The sequence below is a fragment of the Cynoglossus semilaevis genome, chromosome 10 (genome assembly GCF_000523025.1).
Source record: "Cynoglossus semilaevis isolate Cse_v1.0 chromosome 10, Cse_v1.0, whole genome shotgun sequence".
NCBI lineage: Eukaryota > Metazoa > Chordata > Actinopteri > Pleuronectiformes > Cynoglossidae > Cynoglossus > Cynoglossus semilaevis.
The window spans coordinates 20,951,688-20,967,011 of NC_024316.1; the positions used below are offsets into that span (position 1 = coordinate 20,951,688).

Sequence of the window (15,324 nt, forward strand, 5' to 3'; positions counted from 1 at the left end):
GTCATGTGGTCATACCCCCACGGGCCACACAAAATAATGTTGGGCCTCATTTGGGCCCCGGGCCCTGAGTTTGACACGTGCGAGCTGTAATACGTAGTTATTTGCAATTAGGCTGTTTCTGACCTTTGAAAGGCCGCCGCTCTTGTCCTGCGTTTGTTCTTCCTGCCTATTACGACGACGCGGCGGCTTCACCTTCACGGCTTCAAATTTCCAAACGCTCACGACCGCAGACGGCGCTGGAGTCACAGTTGCCGTCGGAGCATTTGAAAAATGACTTGATCAAGGTTGAACGCCGGATCATTTTTTTAAGAGCGTTAATGCGGAGGTGTGTCGACAGAAATGTGAATCCAGCCGGGATTCGCTCCTCGACGGCCATTGTTCCCGATGCGTATATATATATGTCACACTGACTTTCTGCAACAATGGCTGACAAAATCGACATTTTTCATAGGTGGTAGTTTGGACATGGATGTGTGCTGGTACAAAGAGGGGGTTGCTGATCGCTTGCTCTGTGTTTCCTCCCTTCAGCACCCTCTCTGTTGCCATGGAGAGACCGTTCTTTCCTTTCCCATAGGAGGAGAAATTAACACCATTTTTAACTGGCCCGGGGGCCTCCCCCCTGTGTGGGAGTTCTACTCCACACACACACACACACACACACACACACACACACACACACACCAAATACACCAAAAGAGTCTTTAAGCTGACAATAATCTTCCTACCACAACAGTACGTCGACGTCGTTGTTTTTTTGTTTTTTGTTTTTTTTTTACATTTCAACATGGGTGAAATGTAAGCGGCCGTGGCGGTTGGTTAATACGGACTCTGGGCTGTGATGATGTCATTTAAATACCGTTCTGAGTCAATGAGTGGATCATCAACGGTGCCAGTCTGTCAGGACGGTGACACCGTCAGTGTCAGCGTCACCGTCGGACAGAGAGGATCTGATACAGTCGAAGTGATACGAATCTTACACACACACACATTTACATCGGACGAAAGAGAGAGAGAGAGAGAGAGAGAGTTTAGGTGAGGGTTTATTTACAGGGACAGTGTAAATGTCTTCATGTCAAAAGGTCTCTTGTCCAGTTCATTCTCAGTGTCTTCAACGTCGAACACATGCACTGAAAGAGAGAAGAAAAGAGAGCGGAAAAAGAAAGAGAGACAGCAACAGAGAGTGTGAGTGAGAGAGCGACAGACAGAGAGAGAGAGAGAGAGAGAGAGAGAGAGATGAGGGTTGTCCCATTTATGTTCCCATTAGCCAGTTGATGGATTTACAGAAGGAAGACGAGGCTTTAAAAGATGACCTGTTGTCACATCTGCAGTGAGATAATCTGAGTCATGAGTAGTGTTGACACAGCCATCTGAGTGCAGCACACACACACACACACACACACACCAAGTACTTGCACACTCATCACAGCTGCCTCAACTTAAGATATTTACGGTGTAATTCGTCTTTCGGCAGAAACGCTCGTCCCTAATGTAGAGCACGTAGGAATTTCCTACAAGAATAAACATCGGACATTTATTTGTTTTTTTTTCCAAACAAGTCAAGTTGAATTATATGGTGAGGTGTTCATTGGCTGTAACCAAAATCTCTGGAACATTTACTGACCATTTACGATCGTTTAAGGCGGGACAGATGTAACCAAAATCTCTGGAACATTTACTAGGTTAACATTTTACTGACCGTTTACGATCGTTTAAGGCGAGACAGTAGTTGTAAAGTCTTTGAATTGTTGTTGTTGTTGTTGTTGTTGTTTATGTGGTTTTGCTGCTTCGTTGTTGGAGGTGTTCACACCCACAGGTCAAAGAGGTCTTCAGGGACAGCAGTTCTCGGTCTTCTTTACATGATGTAACCCCTCTGTGTACCACTAGGGGAACGCATCCCCCCATTTGAGAACCGATGCTCAGGGATATAGCAGCCTTGCTACGATTAATCTTTGGTTGAGACGCGTTGTTCAGCTCGTCCCTGATATCCTGAGGCTAATTAGTAAGATTGAAATCTAAATGTTAGGAAGTAAAAGCAGGAAGGACGCTGCACGCCGTGTTTACACGGAGTAAACGCGTAACAACAGAGATCCTCTGTGTCTCTGCTGTTTGTCTCGCCTCTGGGCTGAAGTTACAGGTCAAATACTGAAGGTTCGAATCCCATGTCTGGTGAACGAGGGAATTATGTTTAACATTTCTTTCATCAGAATTCATTTCAGCACAGTTTTTTACCCAGATGCCCTGGTGAGGCAGGGAGGGGGGGGGATTTGCGAATCGGTAGATTTGAACACGGGACCTTTCGCTTGGCGTACAACAATCCCACCACTGTCTCCACCTTCTCCACCTGTCTCCCTGTTTCATCGTGAAGCTAATTTCTCGTGTCTTCTCACACTCGCCGGCCTGTCTTTGTGACCCAGCTGCTTCCCCGTTGAAACCCCGCCCCTCCTCTTTTTCCTCCCTCTGACCTGCCTGTGTGCAGGACTGCTCCTCTCTCCCCGTAGTGACTCTCTGTGTGTGTGTGTGTACATGTGTGTGTAACCGCTAGCGGGGGTGGGGGCAGTCGACTCAACCCCTCCAGTCTCCTAGCAACAGAGCGGTTTGTTGCGGGACAGGGATGGGGGCTGGTTGCACTGTGGCTGGGGAGAGCAAAGTCCTTCAGGATTAGAAGGATGGAGAGAAGGAGGAGGAGAAGGAGAAGGAGGAGGAGGAAGAAGAAGAGTTTTGCCGTGTTGGTGGCAATTATAGATGTTGACACGTCTCCATTGCTCTTTAGAAAAAGCGGCGGTAGCTAGCAGCGCTATTCAACAGCTGTTCTCCATCGAGATGCTTCGGCTAATAACTCCACCTGGTGGACGTGCACCTTACTGTGAAACAAAGAGAGCGGCCGTTGTACTCAGATTCTGGTCTTTGACTGTGGAAAAATAGAACTTCTGTGCAGTGAAACAGACTCCAGTGAGGAAACAGGAGTGGAAGCTGATGGAAAACACACACACACACACACACACACACGGCAACCTTTACCTAAAGGGTCCAGTGTGTAGGGTTCAATTCCAATAGGGCTGTTGATTTTAACGCTGTGTCACTAATGTGACATCAGACAAAGGCCAAAAGTTATTCTTCTTTGTCTATCGATGAATTTATATATTTATTTATATTTGTTGTGATTTGTTTCTGCATTTGTTAAATTGTCAAAGCAGAACCGTTAAAGCAGGAGTGTCAAACTCAGATCCACAGTGGGACAAAATTAAAAACTGGGACAAAGTCATGGGCCAAACAAAAATTCTCTCCAGATCTGTAATGTAGAGTATTATAAACACATGAGAAATTAAATTAGAACAAAAACACTGGTCTTTCCAGTTCCTTTTTAATGTAAATCTTTTTTGCACAGACTAACAACAACAAACAATTCTCAACAACAACAACAACAAAAAAATATATGTACTATAACATAGCTCAAATATAGGAGCCATATACTGTCGGGCCAACTCTACTACACGTTTGATATGATCTTCAGGGCCAAATATAATTACACTGCGGGCCAGATCACTCTTCTGGAGTACAGCATGTTTAAAAAGACTTGAAAACATAGTATTTGCTCAAAGTGATACAGGCCGTGTACTGCATTTGCCTGTGTACTTGTAATGCCAAGCTAAAGTACCATCATGTCATTATTAGACCTGAATTATTCTAGTATTTCAGTAAAACTAAAAACTCAAAGTTTGTTAATGAAAACTGTCACAAATTACTCCCTGTCCACAGTCTAGTGTCTGAAAGGACTTTTACTGCCTGATAAATAAAGTATCATATCATCATATTTAATATTCTTTTATATATAAAAAACATATCTTTTCTTAATCCAAACACCTTTACACAAAGAGGATTAAGAGTGTGGTTCCACTGGGGCTTGAACCCAGGACCTTCTGCGTGTAAAGCAGACGTGATAACCACTACACTATGAAACCACTCTGTATGTGAGTGTGTGTGATTGTGATTGTGTTATAAACTGATGCCTCGTCTTCACCGACTGATCCGTGTTTTTGTTTCTGGGACAAAAGTTTGACACAAGCCATTGAAACAGAACGACTTTACAGGTTCACATCCCTGCAAACGAATGTTAGTCCAGGCCGACCCGGCAGTAAAGGTCCTATGAAGATTTTAATTTTAGGTCAAAGAACCCCCTCCCTCTCCCCTCTCTCCCCCCTTACATTTTGCCAGGGTAGAATGTGGCGGAGGACGTGCCACCGTGTGGCTGCTCTCCGAACCCCACGGTGGTGGGAGATTATCTTAATCCGGGGTGAACGGGACCTGACACCTTTGTCACAGGCAGCAGCGGCGGCGGTGGTGGCGTGAGATGCGGCACTGGTGATGATGTCACCGGGGGAATGATGATGATACTGAGATGGATTACAGCTGTGATGATGAGGTGCAGGATCGCCATTATTTAATTCATTACAGTTACATTTAGACCGTGTTGACAGGGGAGTGGAGAGAGCGAGGGTGAGAGAGCGAGGGGGAGAGAGCGAGGGGTAGAGGGGGAGAGAGAGGGAGGGAGGGAGGGAGAGAGAGAGGGATGGGGACAGTGGTAGCAAGAAAAAGATAGAGAGAGAGAGAGAGAGAGAGCCGGATTAAAACAAACCTGCTCTGTAGGCTGGTTTTAGTTGCCATAGCAACCATCATTACCTCGCACTTGGGAGAGCAGGAGCAAGAAAAGAGACAAGGAGGGAGGAGAGAGAGAGAGAGAGAGAGAGAGAGAGAGAGAAGGAGCGAGAAAAAATGGACAAAGGAATGGGATGGAGAGATGGAGGTAGAGGAGAGGAATTTTCTGAACTCTGGATCTTCATTCAGTGAATTAAAAAAAAATCCCTCCACTCCTCGAAGCCACTCTCCAGGGGACCGAGAACATGACGCCTCATTCGGGTGGAGGAAGTACGCTCTGGAAGTGGAAGGAGCAAAACTAATCAAAAACTCAAATCAATTAGTTCAGTTTTATGGTTGCTGATTGACTCGATGTTTGACAATATCAGCGGGTGGAGGGATGTGGAAAGAAAATGTTCAAAGTGTCGATCGCTGTGTGATAAGAGTTACACGTAGCTCATAAACATGGTGGCGGTAAAAAAAAAAACAAAACACTGAAAGCCCCATGTGGTGCTGTAGATGGAGGGTGTTGTCCTAGCGATCGCATTCTATGCCGTGTCACGTGACCCTTTGCCCAGCACACCTGCCCGGGAGAAATCACTGGTAGTTTCTATGGTGACAGGGTCAGTGATACGCGAAGGCAGAATGGCTGCCGCCGGTGGGAGGGACCGTGGCTCTGGTACGGTGTTGGTGCACGGAGTTAATCTAACTCATGGAAGAGGTGACCCAAGAAGAAGGATTCGGGGGAGGACGGGGGGGGGCAGGTGTAGAGCACGGGCGTCAAACGCAGTTTGGTTCACAATTATACGTCAACCAGTACAATCATAACATGTTTTTCCCCTTTGTTTTCATTCAAAGAAGTCCAAGTAAGTTGGATAAATGAAATGTTTAATGAAATATAATTTTACTGTTGGATAAATGAAATGTTTAATGAAATTTTACTAATCGTATCTTGAATCTGTTAATCGTATCTTGAACCTGTGTTTGTGTATATTTTGATTTTTAAAATTCATCAACTGGGCCGGATTGAAGCCCCTAGCGGGACGGTTTTGACCCACATCCCGTATGTTTGACACCCAGAGTATAAAGGGACCCTAACAAATTTTGAAAAAAAAAAATGTAACTTTTTAAACTCATGCAAGGACAGAAGTTACACTTGTGCCACCAGGGGGAAGCATTGCTGGTTATGAACTAATGGAGCTCTTAGAAATGAGTTTTTCAACCTGTGGCTCCTGCGCCACATGCAGCCCTTCAGCCGGATTTCGATTGGTGACAATTCTGTGACAGAATATCTGATGTCTGTGATTGGACCAAATTCATCCTGGCTGTGGTTTTTAAAACAAAAACATTTGTGGCTTCTAGATAACGAAAGAGAGCAAAAATGTTGTCATCGTCATATAATCAGTCAGTCAACAACCTGACACGTTTCCCATCAGTCATTTCAGCGTGTACATGTATCTGTAGACGTTGACACGTGAGTCAGAGGTCAAACTTTAAACTGACCTCCAGTCTCTCTCTCTCTCTCTCTCTCTGTTTCAGTGTTCAGATGGAAATTCAGCCCAGGACAACTCCTCCCTGAAGCGCGTCGCTGTGGTCGAAGATTTCTTTGACATCATCTATGCCATGCACGTGGAGATGGGCGCCGACCCTGGCAGAGCGCCGAAGCACGCAGGTCAAAAGAAGACCTACAAGGCGGTGAGTGAAGGAAACCGTCCACACAGGGTTATTACAGGATAACCCAGGGAGGTGTCAAACATGCGGTCCGCGGACCAAAACCGGCCCACTTGTTGTTTCAATCTAGCCCGCTTGATGAATTTTAATAAAAATAAAGAAGTACACTTCATGTTCAGGAAATTATATTTCACTATATTGACTATAAAAAATATAATCACATAATTAGGATTTGTACTTTTTGGCATGAAAACAAAGAGGAAACATCTGGACATTATTTATAGGTAATTATGTTGCCATTGCACTGGTCCAGGTCACTAAGACCATTAGGTTGAATGTGGCCCCTGAAGCAAAATGAGTTTGACACCCGTGATATGACCTCCTCAAAGTTTGAGTAAGAAGATGAGAGAATTAAGATCACAAATTAATTGTTTGTTTCTTAATGTTTCGTGGCCAAAAAATAATAATTTATTATTGACCACACTCTGATCTCAGTTTAAATGTGGGGGTCCTGACACACTGGACAACACTGCCCCTGGTGTTCGGGGGTGGGGTTGGCTGTGCTTTGCTGATCCTGCTCTTGTCGTTAAAAATACAGGCGTACAGCCAACGTCTCCTGCCCTGTAGAGAGTTCTGTCACGTCTCATAGAGCGCAGCCTTTTGAGGAGGCAGCATCGCCGGGGCAGCTCGTAATACGGTTCTGTCACTGTGGCCTTCTGGGAAGTGCACGCTCCTCAGGGAGGCCTGCCCCTCTCTTCTGCCTGAAGGGGTCATAGCACTGGCAGAGGCGACGGCGGTGGGCCGGTGGGGATGGGCACCCCCGCTGTCTCCCCATGGTCATGTGAAGGTCGCGATTTACAGCAAAACGCCAGAGGGGGGCGAGGAGGAGAGGGAGGGTGGAGGGTGGAGGGTGGCACAGCAGCAGGGACGAACGGAGAAAAGGGAGGATGGGAGAGAGAGAGAGCTCAGAGGGCAGGAAGGGAAAAACAAAAATAAAAGCTCCGTACAGCTGGAGTTTTAGAGCTGGCGCTGGAACGAGGTCATCCACGTGCAGGAGCGACGGCCCACAGGGAGGATTCCTCCTCATGTCACGTCAAGATAACATATAATCACCGACCCCCAACTTCCACATGCAGTAAAAACACCTGCACACAGTTTGAGCGCCGCCACATCCTGAGTGTTTTTTTTCATTTCTCTCTAACTCCGACTCCTCTGCTCACTCGTCTTTCACAGATAGCTGAGACATACGCCTTCCTGCCCAGAGAGGCGGTGACTCGGTTCCTAATGAGCTGTGGAGAGTGTCAGAAGAGGATGCACATCAACCCCAGCACGGCAGAGTTCAAAGGTAAAGGCGCCCATCTGACCCGTGGACGGGCCACTCCATCTGCGGACATCGTTAGCTGATATGTTGATATTATTTTTGAGATCAACCGTCGCTCAGATCCATTTGACACACTGACACACTGACACACACACACAGACGTGTTGGCCTACGTGCTGTACTTCACCCTCATCACCTCTAGGTTTTCTAAAATATTTTATAAGTCCACCTAAAAAATATTTTAAATAACCCTAAAGTACACAGTTTGAACAACACGTACTGTATATGATGAAACAAAGAAAGTCAAAGAGACAGTTTCCCTGGGAGCCCCTAAATTGTCTCCCTCTAGTGGCCGGAGTGGAGAACGCACATCGTCCGATACAATCGTTCGACTAGAGATTTTAAACTTTTGCGAGTCATTGCAGTGTCTCAACTTTTTCCTCTTATTTGTGAATTCGCGGATTGAGCCGTTGTTCAGAGTATTTTTTGTTTATTCGAAATTATTATTTTTTATTTTTTATATTTCATATCCTATGTCTAATTTCCACGAATATCTAAAGGTTGTTGCATGTTATTGTCTTGTTTTATTATTATTAATGAAAGTTTGACTAATTAATTATTATCAGATATAATTTGTGACTTTCTGTTCATCTTCACTTGTGGTTTGGTTATAGTAGTAGAAAATGTGTCCAAATATTTATTTATGATCAATTCCAGTTTCCCATGTTACCACGCTCTGTGGAAAATTAACATTTTTAATAGAACACATAATCAGTTTTCAGTTTAATGCCTGTAAAACACTTGTAAAAGCTAACAGACTGATGGTCTGATCACGTGGGACCCTTTTTCCTCATATCTGGTTGCAGAGATAATGAGCAGATGTTTGTTATTGGTCTCCCAGTGGTCCCTGCGTCTCGTGTCCCCGGTGGCTGCTTTACAAGGGTTGGCCCCTCCCGGCCTATACGGAGGCTCATTGGTGGGGCAAATAACCACAGTGGGCAGGTGCATCGGGAGAGTCGGGGGCCGGGTCGCTACTATTAAAGTGTAGGAGGAGGCCCGGCCCCCGTGAGGCGAGACTTTGATTTGTGGCGTATATTCCAGTGCAGCTCATAGGTCACTGGTTTCAAGTTGTGTTTTTTATTTCAATATTTTTTTATTTCACTTTGAAAAAAACAGATTTTAAAAAAATAATAATTTTAACACATTTCATCACGTTTTTTTCAGAAAATGACAGACCAACCTCACTGGCCCCGGACCTCATTGATTACAACATGCCTCTGACTGCCACCTACCTGAAACAAATGAAACTGCAGTGCATGAACACCAATGAAAGGGTAAGTGCCTGTTGTACAAGAGGACAGTGGGTGAGTTCGCAGCAGGGGTCACAGGGGTCGACTGAGTCTAGTGTTGGTGAAAATACAGCAGGGGTCACAGGGGTCACAGGGGTGAAAATCATTTTGAATTAATCTGTGTAAAATTAGAGAGACCTTTTTTAACTCTGTTGGCCAATCAGGAGGAGGCACGGTCAGTATGTCGCTGTGACTGAAACCCACGGCCCCATCAATAAAGTACAGGGAGCGGTGCTTGTTAATGATAATAACCCTCTCTCGTGCATAATTAGGATTATCCAGAACAATGAGCCGGGGTTGTGATTCATGGGTGAGTACGAATGAACAAACGCTCAGACTCCTGGTCACATCTGTGTCTGTGTGCAGTCTGAGAGGGAAAGGTCCCACGGATTTTAATAATTAACCGTGAGTGCGGGTGAGCCCTGTGTTGTAGTCATTTGTTCCAGATCTGTGCTGCAGTGGTTCAACATATCTGCTCCACTGGTTCAAGGAGCAGAGACACTTGTACAGGAGGTGTTATTTTGTGTGTACATTTGTTCCATATATTTATAGATTTCCTCGTTTCACAAATACAGATGTTAAAAATCAAACTGTGATTTTTTTTGTTTTTTAGATATTTGCAAGTCATCTTAAGTTGACGTTTGATTCTGTTCTCCTGTCGTTAATGTCATAAAATAATTAGCCGTGGGGCAGTCGGAGTGGACGCTCTGAAATAACAAATGAATCGACTGAAATTTGACACAAAAAGGAAAGTTATCGTATATTTTTTTACACAAATACATTAATGATTTGGTTAGGACTCTCCCTCCGTACCTCCCCCCCTCCCCTCCCATCCCCCTCCCTCTCTCTGTTTCTCTTTAATGCTGTATGGCTCACTTGCTGCCTAATAGAGCTGTCACTGAGCATTTTGGTCCTCCTCAAACTCCTTACAGAGGGACAGCTCCGTATTCCCAGGAGTTTAGGCCTATTTGTGTGCTGAAGTGTGGAAGAATGAGATGTAATCTGCTCCGCTCTCATCATACAGTTAACGTCACACCTCCTGTGACGAACGCCGGCTCCGTCCGCGATGAATCACTCCGTGAAGCTTTGCATTGTGTTTGTGGCATCTGTGCTGTTTTTATTTGTGTGTCTTTGGAGTCTGAAGGAGCATGGTTTAAAAGAGAGGATTTGTTTTTTACTTTTTTTTTTTTTACAAAATCACGCACTGAAATATTGTGCTAGTGTTATTAAACTTGGGCTTTAAAACACACCAACCAAACGTCCAAACCTGGGCCTGTCTCACAACAGTATGTTGTGGATAAATATATCCTTCAACAGCCAAACCTTGTCAGAACTGGACCACATCTGTAACACCATCTGGGACTTGACTCTGCCCATCGCTAATGGTCCAGAAAAATGCACCTTGGGCTTTTGGCCAGAGGTACAGGAAGCAGCGTAGCATAGTAGCACTAGCCTTGTTAGCACACATCAAACATCGTTTTCATTCTAACCACTTGCAAAACAGTATTTTTTAATAATTTTACACACATAATCATTTTAAGTTAATTTCCTGAGGTGATTTAAAAAAAACAGATTTGTTCCCGTGAACATCAGCAATGTTTCTACTACTGTTTTTCTCTTTTGTTACAAGTTACTAATTCGTCCTCTAGTTCATATCAAAATTTAAAATTGCGAAAAAGAGCCAGTAGAAGGCAGCAATGAAACAACGTTTCAGATCTACAGTACTGGTAACTCGGTAAAAGAAGCGAGGCTACGTGTACTAGCACATTGCTAAGTACGTGCTAGCGCCTGATAACGTGCTCTGTGTTTAGTGTCATTAATTGTGTGAATCTCAGTGAATAAACCACCGCCACAAACGAATGACGTATTATGGTTTTAATTTTTTAAGTTTACAAGAGCAACAGGACACAATGCCTGGCATGTATAATTTAAGTTTACAAGAGCTACAGGACACAATGCCTGGCATATATAGATCGTGAAATGGGGGTTTGCTCATTAGCGCCGCCACAGCCAAAGCTAGCGCAACACAAAAGACCGTCATAATCAAAGGAAAACTATATATAGCATGATGACAAAGGCGATTTTTATTAAATTACTCCATAATATACCAATAATTTTACCTGTAGTTTTAAAAAAGGCAATAAAAAACAGATATTTAAAGTCACAAGAGGGCGTTTTGTTGTTGGTTTTTTTATGTGTGCTACAAGTTTTATTTTTCTTGCTATTGTCCAAATATCCTCCTAACACTCAGCCCTCCGCTCGGTCTCTCTCTCCCCCCGTCTTGTCTTTGTCCTTCTGCTGCCTTCTCCCCAGGATGACAGTTCAGTGAGCAGTGAGGACATGAACGGCACTGAGCCCACGTGGGTCGCAGCTGAGCAGCCGTCGGTGCCAGAGTCCAGTCCAGCTAATGAAGAACAAGCCAACAACACAGCAGCAGCTGTGAAGGAGGAAGACGGTGAGAACACGAAAACCTGCTGCTTTCATACCTGCACCAAGACCAGGCACTGGATTTGTCTTTTTTTATTTATATACAATTACACAACAGGACATTCAAAACATTCTGAGAAAATATATAATCATAATAAGCAGTTTCCAGTCTCAGCCCCTTCAGTTAATTTCTTCCTTTTAATTTCTGAGAAATCAAAAATAACCTGTTGATGTTACATTAAAATCTTATTAACAAATCTATATATAAACCCACTTCCTCCCGTTTCCTCCCGTTTCCTCCAGACGATGATTCCTCTGTGAGCAGCAGTGCTAACGGGCTGCCGGCCCTGACCTCCCCGGAGGTTCTGACTGTCGCTGGGAACCACCCAGATGGTGGGCTTCCGTACGTGGAGGTGGTGGAGAACGGTGTCAGTGCCCCCCTGGACTTCAGCACCACCTCGTCCTCACCGTCCTCAGACGACCAGCAGCCGGTCAATCTGAGCGATCGGCTGACGGGCGGCTCACTGTCAAATACCTACGCCGCGGAGCCCAACAGGAAGTACCCCGTCAAAACAGAGTACACCAACAAGGTGAGGGCAGAACAGGAATATATTCTTCTGATCATCAGTGAGCATCTAATGAGGATTTTTTAATTTTAAGACGGAATTTTAAACCTGCCCCGTGTGTGTGTATCAGTCTGTAATGGATGAGATCAGTTCATGAAGATAGCAGTCGGTTTATTGGAATTTAACAAATGTAAAAAATCATTTGGTTAATATTATCATCTAACAACTTCATTATACAAACGATAGAATAAATGACACACAGACAGAAGCAACAAGGATGTGGCTCATGGTGAGTTCGAGAAAACACAAGAAATCTGAAATGTCCGACCTCATGAGGAAAACTCCAACGGAATGACTTTTGAAGTTGAAGGTTCAAACTTTGAACGTCGTAGTTCTCCACCAACAACAAACAAAGACGACACCTTTGATTCTCTCCTACTGCCTCCTTTGTGTCCTTTAATCCTTACAAATCCTAAACCAGTAGGAAGTTATCGTGGCTGATTCGTCCACTTCTGTGGTTTGTAACACCGTCGTTCTTCTGTGTCTGGATCTGTGCAGTCTCCTCCCTACAGTTCAGGAAGCTACAACTCGGTGAAAACTGACGTCAGCATGAGCGTCGAGGACCTGAGCTCCGGCCGAGCGCAGATCATCGATGACGATGACGATGAGCACGACGACCACGACGACAGCGACAAGATTAACGATGCCGAGGGCATGGACCCCGAGCGACTTAAAGCCTTCAACGTAGGTCACATGACCAGTTGTCGTAGTGGTCAAATCCTGCTAAATGTTTCTGCTGGAACTTTCTATGATTCATCTTCAGAAATGTACCCAACAGAAGCTCACCGGCGCCCCACAGGGGTGCTCAGGGTCACCCTTTAGAAAATTGCTGGCCAGCACGCAGGCCAATCCAGAGCATCTGCTCCACAATTGACCCTTGACCTCCACCTGTGCTGTTTGGCTGCATAGAAAACAACACATGGTCTTTTAAATGAAAGCAGTCAAGGACGTAGCCTTGAAATCCCCATATATTATATATATTTCACCTCATTTTCTCTACATACATCTCCAACCCCCCCCCCATCCACTTCCATGTTTTTGTTTCTAACCGTGGCACCTCCCTCCCCCCTCTCCTCTCTCTCCTCTCCTCTTCCCCCTCAGATGTTTGTGCGCTTGTTCGTCGATGAGAACCTGGACCGCATGGTGCCCATCTCCAAACAGCCAAAGGAGAAGATCCAGGCCATCATTGAGTCGTGCACCCGCCAGTTCCCAGAATTCCAGGAGCGCTCCCGCAAGCGCATCCGTACCTACCTCAAATCCTGCCGTCGGATGAAAAAAGGAGGTTTTGAGGTACGAGACAACAATATATCTGTGAATATAATGTACACACACGAGAATATATATATTTAAAAATATATTATCATTTCAATTCCCCCGTGCTGCCAGATACGACCAACACCTCCTCACCTTACCTCTGCCATGGCTGAGAACATTCTTGCCTCTGCCTGTGAGAGCGAGACCAGAAATGCTGCCAAGAGGATGAGGCTCGACACCTATCAGGCTACGGTAAATGTCTTGGCTGCTGCAGTTTGACAACGAGCCCAGCAGGCGTCTGGGAATTTTGATGATCGTGGTAAACGTGGATCATCAGAGGGAGGCTGGACCCTGGACCCTGGACCCCGGCTTTGGCCACGACATCGCCTTTTAGCTCGGCTGTGTTTTTAATATATATATTTATACGTATATTTATATATATTAAAATATATAAATATATATATAAATATATTTATATAATTACATATATAAATATATAAATATAAACATATGAATATATATAAATACATATATAAATATATAAATACATATATTAATATATATATACAATACACACATACATGTGTATTTATACACTATATCTACAGCTATATCTGTCAATGTACTTTATTGATCCCAGGTTGGGAAATTACAGAAAAACTTCGCCTGAACAGGGACTTGAACCCTGGACCCTCAGATTAAAAGTCTGATGCTCTACCGACTGAGCTATCCAGGCTCTGTCATACCATGTATATATAGGTATAGACCTGTTGTTGCCAAATAATCCAAACAATGGAGTTATTAACAGGGAAAAATGTCAAGACAATTCTTTTTAAAAATCCTTCTAAACATACGTATGAAAAGACGATGTAATTTTATTTCTCATGGAGTTTTTTCACTCTGTCGTAGGACGAGCCGCCGTCTGCTGACAAATCCAACCTAAGGGACCCAGCCCCCGCCGCTCCCACAGCATTTTCTATCTCCAGTGCAGCTTTTGCCCAGGACCAAGCCTATACCAACGGAGGCCTCAACTACAACCTGCGAGGGTATGGGTCGGTCAACAGCAGCAACCAGCAGCACTCTGGAGCAACGCAAACCAATGGTGAGCAACCGTCTGTCAGATACAGTAGGAACCAAGTCAAAAAATGAGTGACGATCCGGTCGGAGAACTCAGGGTGGAGTTTGGTTTGATGCACTTCTCGTCATATTTTATTTTATTATTTTTAGTGCTGATAAGTCTGTCGAACCAGTGATGTGGGTTTGAATCAAAAGTAGAAATATTACATATTGAAAAGAAGAATACTGTACAAATACTCCAGGGTAGAGTATCAGTATTGGTCTTGAAAAGTGGAGTCATGGGGGCCATGTCTGGTAAAAATCCTAAAAACTTCTAAACCACCGTCTCTCATGCGTCCACCACCCAGGTCCCACCGATCTGAGTATGAAGTCCGTGGGCCCAAACTCCTCCTCTAGCTCTAACAGTCATGGTCAGGGCGGTGGCAGTGGCGGGGCGTCAGCTCAGCTCAGCCCTCCAGAGGTCACGGCGGTCAGGCAGCTCATCGCAGGGTACCGGGAGTCCGCGGCCTTCCTCCTCCGCTCGGCCGACGAGCTGGAGAACCTGATCCTGCAGCAGAACTGAGTCTAAGCCACACAGTGCCAAGACCCTCTCGAGAACATTCCGTCTGTGTCGCCCTCACTCACACACACACACACACACTCACACACACACACACACACACACCCGGGCACAACTTCACTCACAAAGACACAAACGTACGCGGCTGACACCGCAGCACACGCTGGGTCCTGTCGGTGTGGCGCCTTTACTCGTTCCTCTCATCTCTCATCCCGACAGGCCAGAACCTACGACAGGCTGGAAAATATTTATTTATGCATTTGCTTCACTTTGACCTTAGTGCCCTCTTCTCTGTAGCCATTTACCCCCATTCATGTTCTTTTTACCATCCCAACCTCCATTTGTCTCAGGAAGTGAAAAACTACGATAGAAAAAAAAAAAAAAAACAACACGGATTGTTGACAGGGG

General features: G+C 44.9%; 1 protein-coding gene and 2 non-coding genes across 3 annotated transcripts in view; 1 reads left to right on the forward strand and 2 right to left on the reverse strand.

Annotated features, from left to right (window-relative positions):
• The window catches only part of nol4la (nucleolar protein 4-like a), a 22,661-nt gene extending 7,365 nt beyond the window's left edge, over positions 1-15,296 (forward strand). The window contains exons 2-11 of the mRNA XM_008319527.3: positions 6,172-6,327; positions 7,537-7,648; positions 8,849-8,958; positions 11,287-11,428; positions 11,704-11,990; positions 12,525-12,710; positions 13,128-13,316; positions 13,413-13,532; positions 14,190-14,382; positions 14,705-15,296. Of these exons, the coding sequence (XP_008317749.1) occupies positions 6,172-6,327; positions 7,537-7,648; positions 8,849-8,958; positions 11,287-11,428; positions 11,704-11,990; positions 12,525-12,710; positions 13,128-13,316; positions 13,413-13,532; positions 14,190-14,382; positions 14,705-14,919 (1,710 nt within the window). The 3' untranslated portion in view covers positions 14,920-15,296. The remainder of the gene's footprint in view (positions 1-6,171; positions 6,328-7,536; positions 7,649-8,848; positions 8,959-11,286; positions 11,429-11,703; positions 11,991-12,524; positions 12,711-13,127; positions 13,317-13,412; positions 13,533-14,189; positions 14,383-14,704) is intronic.
• trnav-uac (transfer RNA valine (anticodon UAC)) lies at positions 3,887-3,959 on the reverse strand. Its single transcript has one exon. It is a non-coding gene; the product is annotated as a tRNA-Val (tRNA).
• trnak-uuu (transfer RNA lysine (anticodon UUU)) lies at positions 13,944-14,016 on the reverse strand. Its single transcript has one exon. It is a non-coding gene; the product is annotated as a tRNA-Lys (tRNA).
• Positions 15,297-15,324: the final 28 nt, after the last annotated feature.